The sequence below is a fragment of the Parasteatoda tepidariorum genome, chromosome 2, assembly GCF_982258835.1.
Source record: "Parasteatoda tepidariorum strain Cologne lab strain chromosome 2, Ptep-v5.0, whole genome shotgun sequence".
Classification (NCBI taxonomy): Eukaryota; Metazoa; Arthropoda; class Arachnida; order Araneae; family Theridiidae; genus Parasteatoda; species Parasteatoda tepidariorum.
This window is the reverse complement of record NC_141756.1, coordinates 82307813-82334588: the sequence shown is the minus strand read 5'-3', so window position 1 is coordinate 82334588 and position 26776 is coordinate 82307813. Positions and strand designations below refer to the sequence as shown.

Sequence of the window (26776 nt, the reverse complement as noted above, 5' to 3'; positions counted from 1 at the left end):
CGGCAAATTTATTGAAAACTACAAGGTACATATTGTTACGAAATTCGAGAGTATTCCAGTTTCGATAAGAAAAAAGAAGATCTAAGCATATGCGACAGAAGATGAAGTGGAGTCTTGCCCCGAACGCACTGATTGTCTGCTGTGCTCCGCGCGCTTGGCAGACACCAAGACGCTAGGCCCGGTTAGAAACAGTGGCGTTAAAAACCACGTGAGAGAGCTCAGGAACAAAACAGAAAGAACGAGAAAGATCTGAGGGTGTTCTATAAAAATGGGCGCCGGCAGTATTGGACAAATTCAAGGACCTATCAAGTTTTTCAAGGACCTAAGCCGTTTTTCAAGCACTTTCAAGGACCCAAATTTAGCAAAAAAAAATTCAAGGACTCTCAAGGACCGTGGGAACCCTGTCAAATATCTGAAATATCATCATACTAACATTATAAATAAATTAAAGATTAGATAGATTTCTTCCTTATATCAGTAACTTTTTCAAAAATAATCACTTATTTTTATAGACATTGCCATAAATTTCTATACGTAACTATAAATGATAAGAGGAAAATATAAAATTTAAATTTGAAACTAACATCTTAAAGGGTCTTCATCAGATGTGTCATTTATTTTAGAAGAAGCACAATCATTTTCTCCATCACAAAGCCATCCTAATGGAATGCATGTGTTGCTTTTAACACATCTGAAATGCCCCACATTGCAAGAATCTGCACCTAAAAAATAAATAAAAAATTCATTTATCAGAGTTCATCAAAGTTAACTTGATTCTTAGTTACCAGGAAACACTAAATTTTAGTTAACAGTGATTCCATAAAATCCAATCCTCCTTAGATAAATGAGATTTACCTGATGATATATGATGAACAGAAAAAAAATAACTATATAAATGGCTAAATACTTAATTATTTAGCATTTACTAAACAATTTGATGATTGTCCTTAACCAAGTATTTCAAACTTGAAGCTAAATGTCTCATTATTTGAAGTTTTGTGATTTTATGAAGTTTTATCAAAGTTTTATGAAGTATATAAACCTCCATCAAGAAGCAAAAAAGCTAAAGTTCACACAATAAATTAATAATAGCTCCTGATACCTTAGTTTTACCTATAAATAATTAAACACATATTTAATCACCATAGATTAACAAATTACACAATTAACAAATTGTACAATTTAATGCCACATTCAATTTAAACTTCTTGAAATTTACATATTTAAAGTTTTGTTAAAAAAAAAAAATTATGTATACATATATACTTCTGGGGAGGACCATAATTTTTTAGCTAGAAACAAGAGTTAAATTTTAATGGGCCCCAACAAATTACTTATTTTTTATTTAATATGCGAGTTTAAAACTTTTAATTCACTATTATAATTGTTTTAATTATCATATCCAAAACATAAACTTTGCCCTTGATAAATATATTCACAAAATATTCGTCAGAAATCGAGTAAGAATACACATAAAATTAAGGATTGCAAACTAGTCTTTACACAGAGAAAAATTCAGATCATAACCTGATCTTTATCATAACCTGATGAATCACTATTGAGGAAGGCAAGGTGAAAAACTTCAAAGTTTAATTGATTGCTAAAGGAAAAGAGAGAAGAGCTAAAAGGCACATTTTTATTAAACATTTTCATACTTCAGCATACAATCAAACTTGTTTTGGCATTTTTCATCTGTCTTCCTTAACAGTGATTTATCATTATATTTAAAAAATGTATTTAAATAAATAGGGGACATCATGATACAATGATGTTTTATATCAGTAGAGTCAAAAAGTTCAAATAACAAATAACTAAAATAACAAATAACTAAAATACAATCACCCATAAGAAAATTTTTAATGTTAATTAAAATGATTTTTAAAAAAATATCTAAATGAAATAAAAGTAACACCTTAAAGCTTTTTGATATACTTTCTCACATTATGTTCAACTTCTCACCTATTTTAAAATTTATTTATATGAAGAAAAAAAACAATAATTTCTAGCACTTTTTTTTTCAAACAAATGCAATTGCTATGTTAAAATCCAAATTATTTATGAATATTTTATACCCCCTGATTTAACAAAACAATATTTGTTATAACTTTTCTTAATCTTTAACATGTTTTCATAAAAATAAAAAAACTTAACATAAAAACATTTCAATATCTTCAAGTTCAAGTCGCACTTTTTCAGAACAAATATTTAACGAAAATGTGAAATATTAATAACTCCTTAACTTGTTTAACTTAATTGTTAGTTTTTTTAATGTTATTATATTTTTCTTTAAATATTTGTCAAATATAAGAAATATTAAGAGGAAAAATAGGAATTTTCAATTTACTTCTTATAAACCTTTAATATATACATAAAAAGCGGGTAATTATTAAATGAACGTCGCTTTAAATTAATACGTGCTTTGCAAATTAAAAAAGGATTATTAGACTCTTACAGTATTTATAGACAAAGAATTCTAACTGTCTAGATATAATTTTTTTTACTTTAATAAAGAGAAAAAGGACATAAAAAGTTTATATAAAATTTTTAAAAATATTGCCTTGAATAAAAATTATAACTTCAAATTACAGTAGATAGTAAGTTCATTTGAAGAGCAAAATCATTTATTTTCATAATTCATATTCAAAAGTGAAATAGGCATTTATAAATAGAATTATATTTCGTTATTATTGCATAATTGCAATGTTTCTGAGAAAAGTACTTAGATAAAACAATTAAAATACCTTCCACATTTGGTAATACTTGAAACACTGCACTACAAGTAAACCATACTAAAAAAATGATCGAATAATGTTCGAAAGAAGATTTCAAGAAGGGAGACATCCCTTAGCTGTTCTTTAGCTAAGTTTGCATAAATATATTTCGTGACATAAAGTTTTCAAGCATTAATCATTAAAATTATTAAACTACTGATAGCCGTGAAGCTTAATCATTCGCGGGACGAATAGTAAACACACACCAACCCAACACAAACATAAACATTTCGGGACATTAAAAAACTCGAACCCAAATAGCTGCCGGTAAGCGCCATCTATGAGGAATAATTTAACTAACTTTACCACCCACCACCAAAAAAAAAAAAAAAAATGGAAGTATTTTTTTCTAAAGTATGATTTTAGGTTCATTGTAATAATTTAAGTTTAGTTAATTAGACTATGTTACCTTTTGCAACAACAGAATTTCCCACTCACATGACGTATCATCCATAAAAGAAAAACCACATCCACCTCCAATGTTGAGTTTACAAAATATTATACGTCGTCCTGACAATGATATGTATACATTATATGACATGTGTCTACAAAATGTATTAAAAATTATAATATATTTGATATAACGAATTTCACTGAGCTCACTTCCTTCTTTTATTGATCTAATGAAATTTTTTAAAGTTTAACTTCAATTCTGTGGGAAGGACCTTGGAAGTGTTGTTGACTAATAACCTGTAATAGCTTACTTTATTTTATTTATCAGAACATCTCTCAACCACTCCCATTAATTTAAAATAAAAACTGTACTAATACCATTCTGCTCTTATGAAACCTTTAATCAGTGACATAGCATCAGTGGCAAGAGGGACTTGCTCCTGGCATAACCTTGGCGCTAAATTCTTGGCACATATAAAAATGAATTCCAGTTTTCAGAATATATCGTATTTTATAAAGTCTTTCGATGCCGTTTTATGTCAAACTATTTTGATTGATGGTCGTTCCACATTAAGCAGTTGATTTGCTTAAAAATATACTGCTCAAAGAAAAAAAAATCTGGTGAAGTAAATAAAGTCTCCCGGTCAAAAAACAATGATGAAGAAAGAAAAAATAATGAGCAAAATGCTATAAACATTTTTAAAAAAATGGCGGAAAAGCTATTAAAAAAAAGGAAAAAAATTATTAAAAAAAAATTATGAAAAGCTATTAAAAAAATGAGCGAAATGCTAGGAAGAAAAAAATATATATAATGAGCAAAAATTGAAATAAATAAACAAACAAAATGAATCAACTAGTGGTATTCATTCATCGAATTCTATCACAGATAAAATTCTGGAAGGGGGGTAATGTGGCGTAACCACTATAAATATTAAAAATACAAATTCACTAGTATATAAGACATGTTAACTTGACTCTATCATGAGGGACCTTTTGATAGATAAAGGTTGACATAGTCTAAAATTAAATCTCCACACAACCTTTTAACTCTTCTCACATTTTTATGGCATTTTCTGGAAAGAAGAAAATTTGCTATTTTGGATTGCTTTAAAATTTGCGCCAAAAACAAAATCAAACATGGTTCACTGAGAGACAAGTTTCTTCAACTCTCTGGGGGAAATTAATAAAAATCAGTCCCCTAATTTGTTATGTATCGAGTATCCATCAAGTATATATGTTAAGATTGTTAAGTATAATGTATGCATGCATACATCAAGATCAAGTGTCAGGGAAATGACTGATTAAAAGTTTACATATACATGCATCCGGTAACCATCACTACTAATAATTCTATCTGATTGTTTCAAAATTTTAATGACTCTTTTTTCTCTTAAATTGCTTAATATGTTTGTAAAAATATCACTATGAAGAAAAATCTGTGGCTTTCTGATTTAAGCTAATTTCCGATGTGAAATTTCCACTTTCGAATTAGATAAAATTAAGTAAAATACAGTATTTGTATAAATGCAACAAAAAATTTGGTTCCCAGAAATTTACAAGCTCAAATAGGACAGAAAGTTTAAGAAATGAAGCGTAAAATATTTCGCTTGTTAAAAAACGGACCTGATATTTAAAGTGTGCCTCTCTTCTGGGCCCTATACTCCAGTCTTACTCATCTTCAGACAAAAGAATACTAAAGAAGGCTGGAAAAAAAATCTTTCACTTGCAAATAATTTTCTTTGAACTAAATTAAGTGACTAAAGAAATGAAAATCAATAATATGGACCCAGTAGAAAAGGTGAGCGAAGGTGATGACCGCCACCCCTGTCACACCTTTCAAGGTCAAAAGATGTTTGCAAAAATTATTTATGCTGAAATAAATCTTCACCTTTCTCTTTAAATTTAGACTGATTTTTTGAAAATTTTTGGGTACGAAATAACTATTTCGGATATTCATTTATCGTGTCAATGCGAGGCTGCAACGAAACTTTTCTAACGGTGATGACAATGAAGGCAATAACTTCTTTTTTTTCTAACATAACGAGATAAATAATAAAAAGATTATTCAGACCCATTTATTGGCTAATTCCTTCGTTCAGAGTGCGTAGCCAAATCTTTCAGCAAAAAAAAATAAGCACCGTTTAAGTACTTTTCAAGCACTCAAAAATAATTTGCAAGCACTATATACATTAACAAAATGCAAAATAATTTTCAAAGACTTCGCATGATCATGATAAAATAACTAGTTTTTGACAAAGACCTCTTTTCTTGATTATATTAGCCATTACAAAATGATCAAGAGATTTTTTCGATTCGATTTCAGAGGGTGAAGAATGAAGCTTGAAATTGAGAATATCTTGCAAAATGCAGCAGAATCGCACGTGAGACTACAATAATCTCACCGAACCCAGTTCACTGTACGCACATGCGGACTCGGAAGTATTTCATCAAACCTGTAAAATGATGGGCGCTTTCATACGCTGCGGACTGACGGTACGCTGAAACAGATTGTGGTTGAAAGAATTGTGAAAACGTTAAATAGAAAAATATGATAAGCACGCTTCTGCATAATACGTGACGAAAATTGACATGGTTAAGAAAAATATTCTTATTTTCGAAATGGGAAAATTAAGCACTTTTTAAAAACACCCTATGAAAATAGCACCTTTAAGGGCTTTTAAAAAACAAAAATTAAAAAATAATCACTTTTAAGAACTTTAAAAATGCTATTCACCATGCTCTTCTTATCAACATGGAACAATTGAAAAATAAGTGTCAAAATTTTGTTAGGAATATTCGTGTACTTATTATTTCATTTTGTGGTTTCTTGTTATAAGAATCAGATATGTGATTTAAGAGGGAATACCAGTAATTTGTCACACAAAAAAATCGTTGTTATAATATTTACTTATCATAACTACTTAATGTAAGTCTGTTAAACTAGAGATTTTTCTCGACTGATTTTAATTACTGCTTCCTTATACTCCTTCAATTTTTAACCCGATTTATCCAAAAATTACCCAGGATATCTATTATTACTTTAATTTTCATTTCACGCCTCTTTATTAATTATTTTTAATAAAGTTTAAACGAATTAAACTAAAAGATTGCTCATGATTGAAATGTTTAAAATCTAGTAAGTTAATTAAGCTTTGAACCACTTCGAATGACAATTTGTAAAGTTGAGTTCAAAAATCGTTTAAAAAAAATTAAAGTTTAAAAAATCTGATTCAATTTGCATTTTAAAATCCAATGGCGTACCAAGTATCAAATATTTCCTCTTTATGAGCATATCTTTCCAGTTTTTGAACAATTGATTCGAATATGAATAAAAATAAAAATCATTTTAATTAATGTCACTTAGTGATGTTTCCCTTAAAATTATGATAATAATTATATTTTTGAACTAATAAGCATTGTGAGTTTTAAAAAAAAACATAATAAAGTTTAAAAAAAATTAAATTTATATTAAATCTCCATAAAACAATCAAATTATAGGTAAATCGTCATACTTGGTACCGCAGTCCAGGGAAAACCAAGGCCTTCTGTCACAGATTACTGCAGTACAATCGATTACCTTTTTTTATCCTGCCAACTTTTTAGCTCAATCGTTGTAAAGTCTGATTCCATAGAATCGGGAGATCCTTCCTTTTGTTTCCAAGTGAAGGACTTCGACTTGGAAACAAATGAACTAGATTTTAAATTTTTTTCCATCCGAACTTGCAATATGAGTAGCCCAGTTCATTTCTTTAATTTTTATTCTTATATTATCAAGCTCTTTAAAAAGTTTAAAAAATTTCTGAGTAAAAACAATTTTACCAAAAGAATCTCATCTTTATTTAAAAAGTGAAGATAAGTTACACGTTCTGTACATATCAGGTAGGTAGGTATTTTAACCATAGGAAAATCTGGTAACAAAAAATTACAAAAAAGAAAAATAAGCTTCGTTTACATTTTTTAAATTCTATTGAAATCAGGTAAACCATAGAAGATAGATAACAGTGTAATCAGAAGTTCAAATATTAAGAGGCATTCACATTGGACATGGAAAAAATTGCACATGCGAATTCGCATATGCGAGCGAGAGCTTGATTAACGAGTTTTTCGCGAGGAAATATGCACTGCTGGACAACTGATAAAGATAATCGATGATATAGCAACGATAGCAATCGCAAAATTAAAGGTAGGAAAATAAGAAAATTAGCATAAATGCTAGATACAGTACGACGTGTTTTGCGTATGCAAATTTCGGTTTGTCACATAACAGCAAGACTTGACGCGTATGTTATTCAAATATAAAGTACAGGGTGTTTATAAAGTCCCGAACCCATTTTGATGCTTAATAACTCATAAAATAATAAAGATAGATTAAAATTAATAACATAAATGGTTAGATAGACTCAAAAAGTTTCATGACCCTTGTCAATGAACTTCCACGTGTGCCCCCTGCGTCACACGGAGAACATCAAGTCAATAGTCAATTTCACGCCAGGTAGCTTTCCTTTTTACAGAAAAGACGATCTCATCAGTCATATACTTAGACATGTTGGAAAATTTCGTATTTCCACAACTAGAAGAGCTTCAGCTACATGTCTTTTTGCAACAAGATGGTGCACCACCTCATTGGGGTATCATCGTTCGTAGTTCTTTGAATGACCATTTTCCAGGAAGATGGATTGAGCGAGGAGGTTCAATTCCTTGGCCACCCAAATCACCTGATATGACTCCGCTGGACTTTTTTCTTTGGAGATTTATAAAGGACAATGTTTACAGGAGGATCGTGTCGAACATTGATGACCTAAAAGACAGAATTACAAACGCAATAACCTCTGTGGATGCCGACATGCTTGCCGCTACCTGGCGTGAAATTGACTATCGACTTGCAGGCCCCTCTTCCCCACTGGGCACTATGGGCACGTGCCCAGGGCCCCGCGATCGAATGGGGCCCCCTAGTTCCTGCCAGATTACCAAATGATAACCGATACATTATTACCGAAAAACATTAATTTTGAAAAATCTGATGATAATGACTTACTACAATACCTACGCTTATTATATTAGCTTTAGTTTGCCGCATGCGGATAGCTATACCTTGTACAACATAGCTTGAACTTTTTGACAGATGGGTCAGTGATGGGAAACAGAAAATATCTATTGGTGTAAAAAATGTGTTGGCTAAATATGTGGCTGTATGTATGTTTTAAACTATTCAAAATAAATAAATTCATTCGTCAATCAATTTTATTGCACTAGACATAAAAACATTGGGTAGGTAAGAAACCATTGTTTTCAGTTTTTCTATTTAAATTTTACCTCGAAGCAATAAAAACCACTTAAGACTTTCGGAAAATGCTTGAGTCCTTAACAGGTACTTTTATGTTGTGTGTCTATTCTATAACATTATGTATATATTATTAAAATATAAATAAGAAGATATTGTTCGTCGTTGCAAAGTTATATCGATTTCAGATTTGACATCTGTCAAAAAGAAAGATCAAACTAATAAATAAACAGGGTATAATACTCCACTCTCTCTCAAAAATGAGTTTTTCCGATATTAGTATGTTTAGGTTAATTTAAATACCTATATGTAAGTATAAGAATACAATTTAAAAAAAAATTATTAAATTAAAAAAAGAATTATTTGATGCGGTGTGGTTTATGTCTTAAAGAAACCTATTCGAACGTCATTCGTAATACCAAAGACAAAAAAGGGGAATTCCCGATCGTCGTTTGACTTGACGAACGGGAATTCCCTTCAAGTATTTGTCTGCGATGTTGTGGCGTTTGTTTTGTTTGTAGTTGTTAGTTTGTTACTGACTGTGCTCGAGCTCTGATAAAAAAAATAGTATTGTTTGATTAAATCGTCGTTTTGTCTGTTTTGTGTTAGCGAATATTTTCGTTATAAAATTAATTAAATAGTGAATTATAATATAAAATGTCGAAACGGTCATATCCTAGTGGATCTGAAAAAAGGAAAAAAGCTCTACATCAGAAAGAAGTAATTGAAAAGTTACCAAAATTAACATCATATTTTACTACTACTACTGGAGAAACTTCTGTAAGTAGCAATCAACTCATAAATGTTCCACATGATGACTCAGCTCAATTACAAATTGCGGGAATTTCTAAACCTTCATGTTCCAATTTTGAAAAAGAGATTGAATCAGAAAGCGACTATTCCTACGACGAAAGTGCAACGACTTCAGTGACTTCACTAAAACCGACAACTCCAACTGTGTCAATTGAACAGCAGTTTTCCAACACAGAAGAATTAATATCGCACGATCCCGCCGATTATTTTCACGAAAAGTTTGTTGAAATAAATCGCGAAATTTTAATTCGTAAGGGACCAGTATATTTTCAAAATAAAGATTCTGACTTTTCCGAGGCATCCAGAACATACAAAGATGGTAATAAATTAGTAACGAGATATTTCAACAAAGCATTATTTATTCGCAAATTAAAGAACAATGAAAGCGTCGAAAGAAAATGGTTGCTGTATTCGCCTTCCAAATGCTCTGTATTTTGTTTTTCATGCTGCTTATTTAACCCAACTGATGTTAATCTTTGCTCTCGGAATGGATGTAATGATTGGAAGCATATTAATCACATAATTTTAACACATGAAAATAGCCCAGCGCATAAGCAATCTATGATGACTTATCTGGCACGAAGTAAAGCGGTTGGTAGAGTAGATATAGACTTATTATCTCAACATCAAAAGGAAGTGGATTACTGGAGAAACGTACTTAAACGGATTGTAGCTGTTGTAAAATTTTTGGCATCGAGAGGGCTTCCATTTCGCGGCGACAATGAAATCCTAGGATCTCCAAACAATGGAAATTATTTGGGTTGTGTGGAATTATTGAGTGAATTTGATCCATTTCTTGCAGATCACTTAAAAAAATTTGGGAATCCTGGAAAGGGTAACATTTCTTATTTATCAGCAAATATCTGTAATGAGTTTATTGAAGTAATGGGAAAACAGGTTCTAAAAAAAATTATAAATGAAGTTAAATCAGCAAAATATTTTTCCATAAGCGTTGACAGTACGCCCGATCTGTCTCATATTGACCAGCTAACTTTCATCATTCGATACGTAAAAGACTGTGTTCCTGTTGAAAGGTTTTTGAAATTTATACCTATTAAAGAACATAAATCTAAGTATTTAGTTGAGACCATCTTAAATTTTTTAGAGATACATGATATTCCCATAAAAGATTGCAGAGGACAAAGCTACGACAATGCTTCAAATATGTCGGGAAAGTATAGTGGTCTACAAACAAGAATCAAGGAAAAATGTGAATTTGCCACCTTTATACCATGTGCAGGACATTCACTAAACTTGGTAGGTGTCCATGCTGCTGGGTGTGTACCGGAGGCATCACAGTTTTTTGAAATAGTTCAGAAAGTGTACAACTTTTTTTCGGGCTCTACCCACAGATGGAATATGTTAACAGAACATTTAGGTTCAAAAAAAGTTGTTAAGAGTCTTTCACAAACCAGATGGTCAGCCTGAGCTGATGCAGTAAGTGCTTTGCATGGGGGTTATAAAAGAATATTAGAAGCTTTAATCACCATCGCAAACGATACTGAACAGGCACGAGAAACAAGAGACGAAGCCATTAGTCTGTCTAGAAAAATGGGAAATCTAGAATTTATTATACTGACGGAAATCTGGAGCACTATATTGGAAAGAATAGACAAAACAAGTAATTATCTTCAGAAAGAAACAATAACACTGGACGTTGCAACCAATTTGTTGACTTCACTTTATGATTTTATTACTAACCTCAGGGATAAATTTGATAACTTCGAATCATCTGCCAAAGAAAATAACCCAGAATCTGACTACAAGGATCTATCTCAAAGAACAAGACGTAGAAGCTCACGGCAGAGTTTTTTTGATGGCTCTGCGCCATCAGTCCAATTGAATGGAAAAGAGCGATTCAACGTAGAAACCTTTCTCCCAATAATCGATACCTTGAGTGTTCATCTAAAACAGCGACAAAGTTCATATGAGATCGTCAGTCAACGTTTTAGTTTATTTTTTCACTTAAAAACTCTGAATTCCGAAGAGATACGACAAGGATGCAAAGAATTTTCTCAAATCTATCACGAAGATGTAAATGAAAAAGAGTTGGAAATAGAATGTCAACATTTAAAAGAATACTTAATAAATGTTCAGAGTGAAAATGAAGCATCTAACAGTGTACAGGAAGTATATAATCTATTAAAGCAAAACAAAATTGAAGACACATTTCCTAACGTAGAAATTGCATTGAGAATATTTTTAAGCATGATGGTAACTAACTGCAGCGGAGAACGCTCCTTCTCCAAATTGAAACGAATAAAAAATGAATTAAGAAGTACAATGCTTCAAGAGAGATTAAATAGTTTGTCGCTGATGTCCATAGAATGTGATATTCTCAATACCATAGATTTTGAAGAAGTGATTAACGATTTTGCTCATCTTAAATCTAGAAGGGTACCTTTGCAATCAACATAGAATTAATCTAAGGATTTTAAGTTAAGCGAGTTACTTTTGTAGATTATTTTTTATATTTCCTATTTTTTTATAGCTAGTAACTAAATAAAAATAAATTTAGAACCTTGTTTGTCTTTCTTTATCTATTGTAACTAAATAGTGTTTTCTCAAGGTCATAGGGGCCCCATGATCCTAATGTGCCCAGGGCCTCAAATAGTTTAAAGACGGCCCTGTCGACTTGATATTCTCCGTGCGACGAAGGGGGCACACGTGGAAGTTCATTGACAAGGGTCATGAAACTTTTTGAGTCTATCTAACAATTTATGTTATTAATTTTAATCTATCTTTATCATTTTATGAGTTATTAAACATCAAAATGGGTTCGGGACTTTATAAACACCCTGTATAACTTTGCATTGAATTAAATTGACATTTTAATTTATTTCATGTAATTTTAAAAAATATTCGTAAGGAAGTTTTTGAGTTTTCCTTCGGTGGTTAAACGTTTTGACATCTTAAACTCATAAAATAATTATTTTTCTTTTTTTTTAAATTTTTCCTTACCCCAAATTTAACTTCAAAACTTTCCGAGTTTCTCTTTTTTTCTAACTTCTTTTCTCAAATTTTTTCGCATTACAAAAAATGACAATAAAGGGATTCAAGTATCTTTTAAAAACTCTCATCTCTTCTGAGTAATAAAAAGGAAATCATAAAACCCTCTTTCCTTAGATGTGCATTCTTACAATTGGAAAGGTCACAAATTAAATAATTAGTTAGCTATTGTAAATATGGATAATGCAAGAGTTTTGCCTTCGTGAATAGATTATTCTAGCCCTATTAAATTACACGGTGTGCCTTAACCAAAATAATAAAATGCTCTTACACCTAGAAAATTAGAAGATATTCTGAATTCACAATGTTAACAGATAATTAAAATCAAAATAATCTGTGGGGAGATTTTTGAAAAAATCCACTTTGGAACATTTTTGCGCACGAAGTAGGATATTTTGGAAAATCTGGCGTTGTTTTATATCAATAGAAAGGAAAAAATGATACAGTCAAACCTCGATATCTCGAACTTGAAGGGAGAGGAGAAAAAATTCGAGATATTGAAAATTCGAATTATCAAAAATCACATGTTATCGATTGTAGAATAAAGAAAAATGCTCCTTACATACCTTATTTATTCTAAAAACACTTTTTACACTTTCATTTAAAAAAAGATTCAATTGTTGTTCGCTTTAGAGATGTGTAAGAAAGTTTGTCCATAACACTGCTTTAAATGTCTCCTCTGACAGATTCGGCTGCCTCTCAATAAATCTCCTTACAGTGTCCACTGCAGAAAGTGCTTATTTGTTACATTGGGAGGTAAATCTTCAATTTCCTCATTATCTTCTTCTGATAGAAACCGCAAAACTGAAGGCTCCTGATCACCCTTAGAATCTTCTTTTAGTTTTCCTTTAAACACACGTGACATAATTTGATCATCCGCTTTTAAAGGTGCATCTGATACAAAATTTGAAATATTTATTATTCCAGATTTCAAACCACATTTATGTGGTTTGCCTTTTCCAATCTCATTGAAGCACACGTATACGTCGCACCGTTTTGTCACAGCCAGTTGTTTAGACTGGTCTAAAATAATAAATAAAAACAATAAAATGTGTAATTTAAGAACAAGCTAACAAAAGAAACATTTTTTACTTCGAAAACTGACCTGAAACTTTTTTTGGAACTTTGCCACAAATTTTAGCTGGTATTTCGGCATTTCGCGTGCAATTTCACAAATTTTGCAATCGCATCTTGATCGCTGTCCAGGCTTTAAAATAGACAAATCTGGAGATTCTAATTTATTTTTTCAGTCTTCGCTTTAAATACTTTTTTTCTGCACGTACAACACACAGCCGACGGCAATCTACGCTCATCATCGTAGTTGTCAACGTTATTTTTCATGTCAATTTTGAACTGATTCTCTATAATATTTATTGTTTTCGAAAACACAGGAAACATACTTTACCCCGATTTTGATCGTGAGTCAGAGCTTTAGACATCTTTCACTGAACACACGTTTTAACAGTTTTTTAGATATCAAACAATTGATTGATAATTCGCTCTGCGACACAAAATTAAACGTGTTTTGTTAGTTTTAATTTCACAGTGCTTGTGTCGCTAAAATCGATTTAAGTTTTTATTATTTTTGTTTTTTAAATAGAGGTTCATCGACTATAATTAACAATTAATAAACTTCTAATAATTATAAACGGTTATTATGAATATTTAATACAAATATATATATATTTTTTCTATTTATAAGCATAAAATGATGCTAACATTTTTGAAATGTCGTGCTTCGTGAGCAATAATGTTCAAAATGGATTTTTTTAAAAATCTCACCACAGATTATTTTAATTTTTCGATTTTTATTATCTAAGGACATTGTAAATTCAGAATCTCTTCTACTTTTCTAGTCGTAAGAGCATTTCATTTAACGCACACCGTGATTACTTTTTGAAAAATTAATACTCAAAATTTTTTTTCTTCATAAAAAACTTCATGTTTCAACCACACACGAAAAATGGGGACTGGCAGGGAAAGAATAGAATTTCTTTTAGCCAGGTTAATTGACTCATTGTTACCTATGTATAGTTCAAGCGGAATTGAATAATACTGAAAAGCATTAATCGTTTCAAAATAAATCCAAGTGGTGTTAATAGAAACAAAAACATTTCTTAAAAAATCGAAAACAGTAATAATTCGTAAACAAAATTAATTGCCCTCAGCGCCCGAAATTAGCAAAATAAAAAAATTTTAATACTAAAAGGGAATACTCAGGAAAAGGTGGCTACTCTCTGTTTAGGCATCTGACATCACTTATTTCTTCACGCTGAATCGAGAAAGAGCTAGGTTTACCAGTGTTAGTTACTTATGCTGAATGGAATGACATTTAACAGGAATCATTAAGATAAATAATTTAGAAGTTATAAGGGTTTTTGTGTACAAAAAAAGTTTTGTACCTGCATCTATTAACAAATTTTCTCGCTTAAACTAATGGGTCTAAACATGAAATATTTATAATTTCTTAAGTACTAATCCGATCGTCGAGTTTGGATTAATTTAATTCAGTGTGACAAAAATAAATCAGAAACAATGCATCACTAGCTTGTCCAGAAAAATATAGCTATTGAACTAAGAAGCAATGTCTTACTTTTTAGATAGCAACAAACTCATTAATAGCAGGGATGATATACCATGCATATTTCGTATTTAACATAATTTTTTTAAAAATAAAATTTATAATTGAATGTTCTATTAATGATGAATATCACATCTTTATGTAGAGTGCGTAGTCAAATCTTCAACAAAAAAATAAGCACTATATACATTAACAATATACAAAAGTTTTCTAAGACAGTACATGATCGTGATAAAATAACTAGTTTCTGATAAAGAACTCTTTAATTGATTATATTAGATTGAGAGATGTTTCGGTTTTCAGAGGGAGGAAAATGAAGCCTGAAACTGAGAATGTTTCGCGAAATGCAGCAGCAGAGTTGCACATGAGAGTGCAAGAATCTCACCGAACCCAGCTCACGCGGCCGCAAGTATTTCATCAAACACGTAAAATGATAGGCGCTTTCATACGCTACGGACTGACACCACGCTTTTGCACAATACGTGGCCAAAATCGACATGGCAAAGAAAAAAAAAATCTAATTTTCGAATTAATTTTTAAAAAATCATAGTTCTTACAAGAATCAGTATATTGGATCTTTATAACGTATCCTCTGCAGATCCGGCGATCTGCAGGGAACCGTGTCCTTATAACCAATCCATTGAAATTAAGAAGTACATTATAGTTAGTTTCAGTTGCGTACTTTCTAACCACCACACAGCAATATTAATTTCTTACAAGCCTGCTTTACTTTTTTATTTAGGCCATATTGCTTTAAAGTCATCGCATATTTCAACTAGACAAGATCTATCTGTTAGATGTAAAAGAAAAATGACCACTTGATATCGAACAATCAAATAAAAACTAATTTAACTATTTAGTAGAGGACCTTCTCTAAAGTTATTTTATATTAGGGGTCGGAAATCATTTAAACATGGGAAAGTAAGAAAAGTATTAATATATCCTGGCAAATTAAGCTTTAATGCTTTTACATTCTAATTCTTAAGATATAGTTGAGATATTTGTTTTTTACTTCCAAGCACCAGACAAGATACTATGTTTTCCAAAACCAATAAATAAGTAAAAGATTTCCAATCCCCGAACTAATTTGGCAAGAAATCTCGTTCTTTTTATGAAAATCTGGACAGTTTTCCAGTGCAAAACCCTACAATTTTTCAACTTCTGAATTATCAACTAAGTTCTACATTAGAATGCTTACCAAGATAAGCAGAAGTCAGGGGGTTAGGGAACAGTTGCACATCTATTTTGAAATAGCTATCAATTTCAATTTTTTGAAGTAATTATCAAACAGAATCACTATTTCACAACAATAAAAAACTGAAGTTTTCACAAGGGGGGAAAAACTAACAGTAGCAATTAAACTCCTGCCTCCAAAATTAGAGTTAAAAAATACTGAAAAATCATAAGCCTGGCTATACATTTCATTAGCTTTTTACTAACAAATAAAAAATAATTTGCAAAAGTAAATTCAGAGTGTGTAGCCAAATTTCTCAACAAAAAAAATAAACATAAAAGTATCTTTTAAGCACTATATACATTAACATAATGCAAAGAATTTTCGAAGTGCAAGAATCTCACTGAGCCCAGCTCAGTAGACGCACATGCAGAGCCCCAAGGATCTCATCAAATATGTAACAAGATTGACACTATCATAGGCTGTGGACTGACAGCACGTTGAAATGGATTGTGAAAAATAAGAACAATGCAAAAACCACCCTTCTGTATAATAGGCAGAGAAAAACGACATGGCAAAGAAAGAAAGAAAAAAAAAACTCATTTTAGAAAAGGGAAAACTAAGCACTTTTTAAAAGCGCTACGCACCATGGAATAAACCATAGATATTTTACTTAAGAGTAAACATTTCCTCTCAAAATGCTGGCTACATAAAAAATCTCAAACGGACTGACATTGAAACCCATATAAATCCTGTACTACCACAATAACTTTCTATCGCATATACATCTCTGCAAACTCACTCCAAGAAAAACAAAACTCAATAAGGAAAACTGAATACAAAACACAATTTGGTTTATTACTGATGAAGACATTTTTTATGGAAAGAAATGACAACAAAAACAATTAGGTCGAAAGTTTTAGAATTTAGCACCTTAATTTAAATATATGTTTTTCTTCAAAGAATAAAGTTAGCATTTCAGAAAAGCACAAATTTTACATATTGCCTTTAATTTAGTAAATTTTTTAATTTGAGTGTCAAAAATATTTCACACCTTATGAAAATCTTGATTGATTAAGAGGTAAGCAGTGAATTTTCAACTAACACACATTTTATATATTTCTCCAGTCGTAGCTTAGAAGCGTGGTAAAAATTGCAGGGAATGCTTTATTCTTAAAAACACAGAAGAAGCCACATAGGAAAAAATGCTCCCCAGTAACAAGTTCATATTTTTTTATTATTATTGCAGTCATTTAACTTGCATTTTTACAAGCTACGATTGCTTCTTCACCAACAGCTGAAAGCACTGTAACCTAAAATAAATAAATAAGTGTCAATATTTATAAGTAGCAAATTTAACAATAGTAAATCACACTTGTTGATTAAATCCTACAATACTTCAAAGAGCTTAAAAATTTAAATAATGTGGAAAATTCTTTTCAGTGAGTTCATGACAATACATAGTGGCTAAACAAACACACGAAAAATTTATAAACCAAGCATAAATATACACAAAGATAGATAGAGCTTAACAAATAATGGTTGACAATTATGCTAGATTCAATAATTAATATTATCGACTAAGAAATTACAAGCAATTCAAGGACATCTATCTTCTTACAAATTTATCAACAAAATAGCAGAACTTAACATAGTTAATCTAATATTGTAATATAATAATTTAAAATGCTGACTGAAACTGAATATTCATTAAGAAAAGAGTCAAAGTTACACTAAACAGCCACACTGACATGGAATTTTTAATGCCCCTAAATGTTATTCAAGAACTGAAGCACTTTTACTCACTAGCGTAACAAACAAATCCCGAGAATATTAAATAGTCTACATAAAAACTGACTAAAAAGCCAACTTAATCATGTTAGATTAGAGGTGCACCATCTGTACCTTAACTAAGACAAAAAATAAAATTAATAACTTCTGCTTAGGATTTTGTAAGAGACACACCTGGTCTTAAAATCTTGCAAAACTGGAAAAAATTCAATCTTTTACTCGGCCAAGGATTACAATATATGCCAATCTCAAGAGAAAAAAAGGAGACACCAAAAGAGGGAAAGGGAGTGAAGAATTTAGTGTAACGCTCCCAAACAAAAACTAATATAGTTAAAGACCATTATATTAGAAATAAGTACATAGAATTAAAAGATTTACTATGTAAGTGCTTACTTATTAAGTAACTTAAACAATTCTTAAATTTATAATATTTTATTTAGAAAATTGCCAGAAATTAATTTTTATCTACATAATATTCTATTAATTAATTTAATAATGACTGTGGTGTAAAAAAAAGTTAGCATCCAACGATATTGCCAGCTGTGTGATCCTATATATCAGCAGCCAGACTGACTAATTCCACCAAGGCGCATATTCACTCTTTTTGGTTACAGATTGTTCGTGCTTCATGTGGTGGCTGCCGAAACCAACCCTATTACAACCTATCTCGGACTTATATTTTCAGAGAAGTGTTTCATAGTGGGCATTTAAAATTTTGTAAATCTTTGAAACCTTGATTTAAATAAGCATGTCAAAAACTTAAAAGCAAATAAATATGTACGATCTTAACACCCACCCGTACGATTGGGTAAAATACTGTACACTGTATGGCGAAGCTGTACAAGCTGGCAGGGTAAAAAGAGAAAACTAGTTCTTTCTCAGCATTTTGACAATAGCAATTTATTTAGACTTTGCCATTTCCCCACATTATGGGAGAAGTACTAGTCCTGGCACAACCGTATTGCTTGGTTATTCTGCTGCCAGGAAACCTACTCCTTGATAACAGGGTTGCCGCAGAATTTTTTTTAAATAGTTGCCTTTAGTAGCCTAAAGCATGAAAATAATTGAATAAATAAGAACAAAAATTTTATGACTCAAATTTAATTAAATGACTAAATTGTCATATACCATGATCCATTTAGACAAGTTGGTGGCAAATCTGATAATTTTTATACAAATGTTAGTGTTATAGCATTAAATTCTAATATAAAAAAATAGTATAATTGCAGAAAATTAAATACTTTTATTTACTAGAATTAAAAAAAAAAAAAAAAAAAAAAAACACTTATTCTGGATAGCACAAAAGTCAAGTGTTTAGTTTTCAGCGAGAGTTCTAGATATCTTGAGAGTTTTCTAGCTGATGTTTTTTCTCTCTAAATGCATTGAGTAATACCACCTCACCCTTTGTGTTTTACCAAAATATCTGCTGAACATACAGTGCAAACAGCATAATTAATTTAACTTTTTGAAGAAGTAATAAATGAAAATTCTTTAGTATAGGTCTTGCTAAACAGCATCATATTACTCATTTTTAGATGTTAATGATGTTTTAGATTTTAATTAACTTTACAATGCATGAGATTAATCTTATTCCTTTTATCTTTGTTGAAGAAAGAAACATTCAGATCACAATTGCACAGAGAATCGATCGAATCGTCAGGGAAAGAATTAGATTAGACAGAGCCCTGGAGGCTAAATTACCATATAAAAAAATAGGAGGGCCGGCATGTCTACATAATAAAATGATCAAATAATTTTAGTTTTGCGCCAATAAAAATACATTTTAAATGCTTCTAAAAGCTTGTATCTTATTAGCCAAAAGATGATCGTTCTCCAGTCCTTTATGTTTTGATTCAATATTCGTAAAGCGCTCAGGTGCTTTTAACACTTAATCCTTCAAAGCAATGCTCAAATAAAAATTATAGCACATGACCTTTCAGCCTGCCATATGCGATTATTCCAGGGTTTGAAAAAACCCGGGGATTTTTGAAAAAACCCAACCCACCTGGGTTTTATTGAAAAAACCCGGGGAAAATTGGGTTTTATTTGAAAAAACCCGGGGAAAATTGGGTTTTTTCATTTAGTGCTCATAAATTTTACTGTGAAAATATTTTTATTTATTAAATAGAGTTGTACAAGTAAACACTAAAATTTCATCTGACTTTTACCTGTAATAAAATTAAACTGGAATAAATATTTAATGGTCTTCCATGTTTTTATAATACGATTAACAGAAAGTGAAATTAAAATTACGTATAATTATAAAGAGTATCAGTTATTTGCCCCTTTTTTCAAATATTTAGATAAATATATGCATCTTTAGATACATTTTAACTTTATAGTTTCAAAAGACAAATTAATCTTAAAATTATAAAAAAAGCATATATAAAAAGTTATAGCTTATTTTTTTAAAATCAGAAAATAAAACTTTAAATTTGTTTATTGTTGTTTAATGTATCACTTAATAGAAATTTTTTTTTGTTTGCTTTCATTATTTTAAACATGATTAAAAGAAACAAAATAAATTGTATTCAAATGAAATCTTAAAAATAATATTTAAAAAACCTTAAAAGTAATATTTTAATTTTTAACTGTTTTTTAATTGTGATAAACTTTCTCCAAATAGTTAAAAATTGTCAGCAGATGTTAAGAGTTAACTTAAAAAAAAAGGTCCAATTTTTTCCTTTATTATTATTATCATACAACAGATTCAAAGGGTCTACATTTCTCTCTTAGATGGTGATACACTTTTACGAGTTTTGTAGCTTTATCTATTCCTAATCTATTTCGAAGTTTACTCTGCACCAAACCGAAACTTGAAAAGTGTCTTTCGATAGAGACAGAGGATGCTGGTGCTGAGTTCAAATAAAAAAGAATTGACAGAAATTTTGTGGAAGCTAGGAATTTTATTTATTTATTTACTTATTTTTTTGCCATAATTTACCACTATTTTTTGCACTCAAGCATCATTGATTTTGGAAAGTATTCAGGATCGGAAATTTTGAATGCCATAACACGTGGCAGAAATTCTGGATGATGCTTAGAAAGACAGTTTTCTGCTAATTGGTCTTGTTCATCATTTAAAAATTGTCTCTTGTTTCGGGATCCAGGACGCATATGCTAATAAATGATGTGGCTGAACAGCCTGATTGAATCTTTTTACAAAATGTTTATGGGGTTCTAATTCATTACACGATAGTAAGTTAATTCATATTTCAACAGCTTCTGAAATTGAAATGTTTTCTGATTGAAGCTTTTTTAAAGCTTAAGAAACAATTGATACCTGTTTTTCCCAATTGATAGTTTATTGGTAAAGCCCAACATTATTTAATATTTTTGACATATTATTATTAGATTCATTTTGATGTTCAAGAACAATCCCTTCATATATATGGTAATTATTGGCAAAAGTTTTTACGTGCTCATAATATGAATTTCACCTAGTGTCATTGGGTCATCAAGCAGTTTTTTTCATTTGCCCATCCATGTGCTTGATGCACATTTCTAAAATATTTGTTAACTTCAACGATGTGTCCAATGATAGTCCAATGATAGTGGAGCTACTTCTTTTTTAATCAAATTTTAAAAAAACCAATTTGTAAAAAAACATCAAGTGGGTTTTTTCAAAGTGGGCTCACTTGGGGAACCCTGGTTATATGTATTTCATATTAAATTTAAATAGCGCATTATCACTACCTATTTGAATCTTCTTTATTGTTAAGTGCATTATGTTTCATAATTTTTTAAATTAGGAACTATAAAATATAAATGCAGTAATATAAAAGGAACAAGTTTATTAATCTTTTTGTTTTCACACACATTTATTTACTATATTTATTAAACATATGGATATTACCTATTATAAAATTATAATCTGTAAATATTTATAATCAGTAAAAACTAAAATTTCATCTGACTTGAGTTAAATAAAAAACTGAAATAAATATTTAATGGTCTTACATGTTTTTATAATAAAGTTAATAGAAAGTGAAATTAAAACTACGAATAATTATAAAGAGTATCAGTTACTTGTCCCATTTGTTTTCAAATAATTAACCCTAGGAAAATGATTTCATTTTTAGATAAATAATTTTAAAAAGTTCTCTTATAAAAAGTTTTAGATTTTTTTTTTTAAAGCCAGAAAATAAAACTGTTCAAATTTGTTAATGTATCACTTGGAAAAAAAAGAAAAAAAAAATTCTTTTCAATTTTTTTAAACATATGAATTAATAATAATAACCTGTTTATTAATATATAAAGCATGCAACTATATTTGAAAAATTGATCTTTTCAGAGTATATTATTTAAATTTTTATTTGATTTAATATTATTAAAATATAACTTTTTGAAAAAACCCACTTGAAGTTTTCAATAGTAGATACCTACTATAAAATTACATGAAGATTCCAGTTTCTTTTACTTTACTGATATTAAAAACTTAATCATATAAATCATGACAAATTTATGCTGCACTATAAATTATATAAAAGTAAATGCAAAACAATAAGTTTTAGTAAAAAAAAAATTTTTTTTTTTTGAAAAAACCCACTTATCGTTCCAAGTGGGTTTTTTCAAGGTGGGCCCGCCCAATAAAACCCGGGCGGGTTTTTTCAAAGTGGGCCCACTTGGCGAACCCTGGATTATTCACTCAAAAAGGTTGCACACGAGTATCCCTAGCGAAACACAATTATCAGATAAAACCTATGCATTAAGAGAGTGTGTCAATAATTAAGAAAAACTTACTATAACTGTAATATCTTCTTTGCCAAATTCTTCTCTAATTTTGGTACCCAATTCTCCCTCAGGAATTCTGAGATCATCACGAGTTTCTCCTTTATCATTCATTAAGGTCACAAATCCATCATCACTAATATCAATAAGCTAGAAAGAATCCAAAGATACAAATTTATTATCTACAATATAAATATAGAAATATGAAACAAAGAAAATAGTTTCTTGAATTACTAAAATTTTTAATATATGAACATTCTTTAAATTTAAAGTAACTTTATCAGCCTTAAAAATTACACAACAAATAAATCTTGCTTAAAAAAAAAAAAAAAAAAAAAAACAGACAGATTTAGTATTTTTATGGAGATAAATCTAGATTATTGTTAAGAGATACCATATCTTCAGACTTTTGGACTAGGGAAAAGGCAGATCTAGATGACCTTGTGAAAATATTAATCAATATTTCCAAAATAAAGTTTCAACACATTAAATTTAGCAAATAGAAAAATATAAGTGAAAAAATATGGAATAAAAAGAATCAAAACAAAGTAAAACTTCTTTTTTTTAGATAATTACACACTAAATTACTCTTGAATACATATAATTATAAATCAATTCATCGCCCAAAAAACCATGATGTTTCTTTCTGAATAGATACTAGTTTATTGCATCCCTTTACACTGCACATCATGGCCATTTACACACATTTTCTTAGAAGAAATTATTATCAGTCTTAAAAATCAAGAATTGGATACATCACCAACTTTATATTTTTAATCCAACTTTTCTTTTTCTTAAAAAATAATATTAAACTTTTTTTTCTTAGAGAAAATTTATTATTATAGACTTAATTTAAATGTAATCAAATTTTTAAAAAAATTAATCGTACCTTAAAACAATCAAGGAGAGTTATATTAATCTATACAAGGTATAGATACATTTCAGCTAAAAAAATTAATGTTACACCACTGACTTCATGTCCATACATCATTACTAAAATTTGTGTCCATTTATAGTTTCTTAAATATTAATTTCAAAGTTGCAAGTTTTTTTTTTTTACCATTTAAAATCTTAAAACTTTTATATATCTACACAACAATTATATAATATAAAGAGATTTTTCTTTTGGCCACCAACAAATAAAAGAGGTTCCAAAAAAAAAACTTTACAAGTCGTTTGTACTTTACAAGTCATTATCATATTAAAAAAAAAAATGCTTTTAACTGATATTCAAAGAGGAACTCGTACCATCACATAATCTACATAACAATTGGATATTGAACTTTTATGTACATGTTAAATGGAACTAATGTATAAACACAATCAAAGTCTTTTATTACGTTGACAGCTTATTGAGAATGTAAATCATTTAAAAAAAAGCCATAATATTTTAAAAGAATATTTACTTGAAAATCACAACGATTAACATTTGGAACATCTATATTGTGTGTAGATGGACATAAATCTTCATATTTTTTATTAGTAAAAATATCAAGTCCTACAAGATGAACCTAAAATAAACATATCCAGATTTTAGAAAGGAAAATTCACAATACATAGGCATTTAAAAAAAAAAAAAATTCCTAAAAAAAACAAAACAATATATTTAATTTTCTCCACTTACTTTAGATGTCGTATATATTAGATAATTTAAGGCTTTAACAATACACAAATATAAAAAACTTTTCAGAATATTTTCTTTACCATTTATTAAGATAATGACATATCTTGCATTGATCTATACATTAACCCTTGGTTGATCGCGCTTAGCATTTGAAAGCCTGTCAACTCATTGTACCAACTACAAGCAAGAGCTTTTCTTTTACATGGTAAAATTCTTATTTAAAAAATAGTCTATAACTATATTAGACCTTTTCTATAAAAATAAATTCTTACACATATGTTAAAGTGACAAGCAATGACTTAACCATATATTAACAAATACCAAAAATTTATTAACATTGGACAAACAGTTAGGTTAAATTATAAAATTAGACAACTGGATTGAAATAAATCAACACTTTCTACACAATCTTAGATAAAAAATAATGCAAAAATAGCAAGTTTCTGAGTACTTTAATGCCCTACATCTAAACAGAGCAACCTTATGCACAATATGAAACAGACTAAGTATTGAGATAGATTAGTAAACCCATGCTTAAAAGACACCATTTAATTTCTACAACTAAAGTTGACAAATCATATATCAGAAACTCAAGTTGAATCAAAAGTATACCTTGGCATGCCCGTGTTTTCCTGTTTTTGATGTGCTCATTTCCATGATTTTGCATGGACGAGTTTTCAACATTACAAAACCGTTTTTTCGAAGAGAAGAACACTGCACGGGGTAAGTTGCAGAAGCTCCAGCATTAGCGGTAGTATATTCTTCTTCACCTTCCATTATTTAAATAACTGAAAACAAAACATCTTAAATAAAAAAAATATACAATACTCGCAAGATTAATCAATTATACTACCTAGATATTTAGTTAAATGTTTTAAGACTAAATAGGATCTACTACCCTCAAACTGGAAGCAAGAAAAATGGCCAGAACCTTTCACTTTTCTTAATCTTATCACTAAAGCTTAACCTGATTTAAGAAATTATGTTTCTTCTTATAAATTATTCAAGTTAGACAACATACTATGAATAAAATAATTGATTTTTGATGGTGACTACAGTACGACACTACAGTGCACGTTCTGAAGTACAATTCTTCAATGATACGTGATTAGTGAGTAAAGGTAGTGCCAGCACCCACATCCTGAGTGAATCTTTTTGTGATTGATTGAATTTTTTAAAATTAAATTTAAATACTGTTGCCTGAAGAATAATAAAAAAAATATAGCGAGAATATCAGTGTTTAATCCTTTCCTCTAACATGTTTTCATGGCATAAGATTGAGGGTATTTGTCACCAACAGTGGAAGTAAATGAATATTACAATATTATTACGCACTTGCAGTCAGCATAAAAATAACAAAATTTCATATTAATTTTAAAATTAATCTACTTTTAACTAACCTTTTCCCAGTTTTAGAAAAAAATATTTTTGTTACAAGTAATAGCTAGGAAATCTTCCACAGAAGCCCAGTAACCTATTAAATTGAAGAAACAACATATGCAACAATATTTGCTAGCAGTCGAGATAATTTAAGCAGTCAAGCAATTGTAAACACAGTCCAAGAGACCTGTCATTTAACAATACTTTTAAAATTCAACATTGAAATATATGTTCCACATCAAGAAGTAATTATTTTTTTCTAGGTGAATAATTAAAATTAGCCATAGCATGCACCATATTAAAGAAGTCAAGACTTATAATTCTTTATTAGTTCATGAAATTTTGTAAGAGGTTCTAATAACTACTGTTGGCAGAGATAATAGGCCGGTTCAAATTTTTATATATCAACAAAAATATGCAATCCTGGAATATAATTCGTATAATTTAATACAAAACTTTGATCAGATCTGTGATCAGAACATGCCAAGATTCTTATTAATCATTAAGTAACTAACGTTAAGCAACAAAAAAAAAAAGAAAAAGATAAAAAAATTTATAAAATTAGATCGGTTACGTATCAATATACACACTTTGTAGTCAGACTTTGTTTATTTTTTAAACTTTATATATACAATTAATTATTAAGTAAACGTTATTTGAAATTACTTAAGTATACATTGTATTTTCCTAAATTTAACGAATAAAAAATAATAAATAGCTCTACGTGTAACGAAAAAAGGCAACCTAACAATTCAATCGTAAACATTAGAGCTTAATGTTACAATTGCTTAAGCTTCTATTGAACTTTTAAGCCTAAATCCGAACAGTAAACGTGCAACGCGGCAATCTCCTCTACAAACAAGACGCGCATGAGTCACTCTTTGTTTAAATAAGAAATCATACAAAAAAATCTAATCACAGACAGTAGTTCAATTTAGGCATTGAACAACAGATAAAATAAAAGTACTAAAACAGCCAAAAATTACAGCTCGTGCCAAGAATAAGGCTTAACTTTATTTTCGGCCATTACATAGTCTATTATGCCGGGATATAAATTATATAACATTATTTGTTAACATTTCAAATATTAACATAAAAAAGGAAACCTATAAGAAATAAAATCTATAGCGAAAAATACTTACATCAATAAGACAAATTTAAAAGCGAAATAGATAGCTAAATGATATTGAATTTGGCTTCCTCTTTTTTTACATGTGATGATAGAAAA

General features: G+C 29.7%; 2 protein-coding genes across 9 annotated transcripts in view; both read right to left on the bottom strand.

The window, feature by feature from the left end:
• LRP1 (LDL receptor protein 1) overlaps positions 1 to 3026 on the bottom strand; it is a 137418-nt gene extending 134392 nt beyond the window's left edge. For all 6 annotated transcript variants that reach the window (XM_087157618.1, XM_087157622.1, XM_087157620.1 and 3 more), the window contains exons 1-2: positions 2742 to 3026; positions 585 to 722 (exon numbers count right to left, since the gene is read on the bottom strand). In XM_087157618.1, the coding sequence (XP_087013744.1) occupies positions 585 to 722; positions 2742 to 2841 (238 nt within the window). In that variant the 5' untranslated portion in view covers positions 2842 to 3026. The remainder of the gene's footprint in view (positions 1 to 584; positions 723 to 2741) is intronic.
• A 13833-nt stretch (positions 3027 to 16859) lies between these two features.
• eEF5 (eukaryotic translation elongation factor 5) lies at positions 16860 to 26755 on the bottom strand. Of its 3 annotated transcripts, none has more exons than XM_071177758.2 (5): positions 26535 to 26755; positions 24781 to 24956; positions 23951 to 24055; positions 22557 to 22694; positions 16860 to 17335 (listed from the first exon to the last, which is right to left on the bottom strand). In XM_071177758.2, exons 2-5 carry the CDS (start codon positions 24943 to 24945, stop codon positions 17276 to 17278), a joined length of 468 nt encoding a protein of 155 aa, XP_071033859.1. In that variant the 5' UTR covers positions 24946 to 24956; positions 26535 to 26755; the 3' UTR covers positions 16860 to 17275. The 3 variants fall into 3 exon arrangements, with proteins under 3 accessions (XP_071033859.1, XP_087013743.1, XP_071033860.1); XM_087157617.1 differs by having other exon boundaries at positions 26692 to 26755; XM_071177759.2 differs by lacking the exon at positions 26535 to 26755 and adding an exon at positions 26139 to 26410.
• Positions 26756 to 26776: the final 21 nt, after the last annotated feature.

What these genes read in the sequence shown, in the direction of transcription:
- eEF5 (XM_071177758.2), bottom strand. Translation starts at nt 24,945, where the DNA reads ATGGAAGGTGAAGAAGAATATACTACCGCTAATGCTGGAGCTTCTGCA. An exon ending in TTAATCGTTGTGATTTTCAA is followed by an intron (nt 22,695 to 23,950) that starts GTAAATATTCTT and finishes GATTCTTTCTAG; the next exon opens with CTTATTGATATTAGTGATGA. An exon ending in AAGAAGATATTACAGTTATA is followed by an intron (nt 17,336 to 22,556) that starts GTAAGTTTTTCT and finishes TATTTATTTTAG; the next exon opens with GTTACAGTGCTTTCAGCTGT.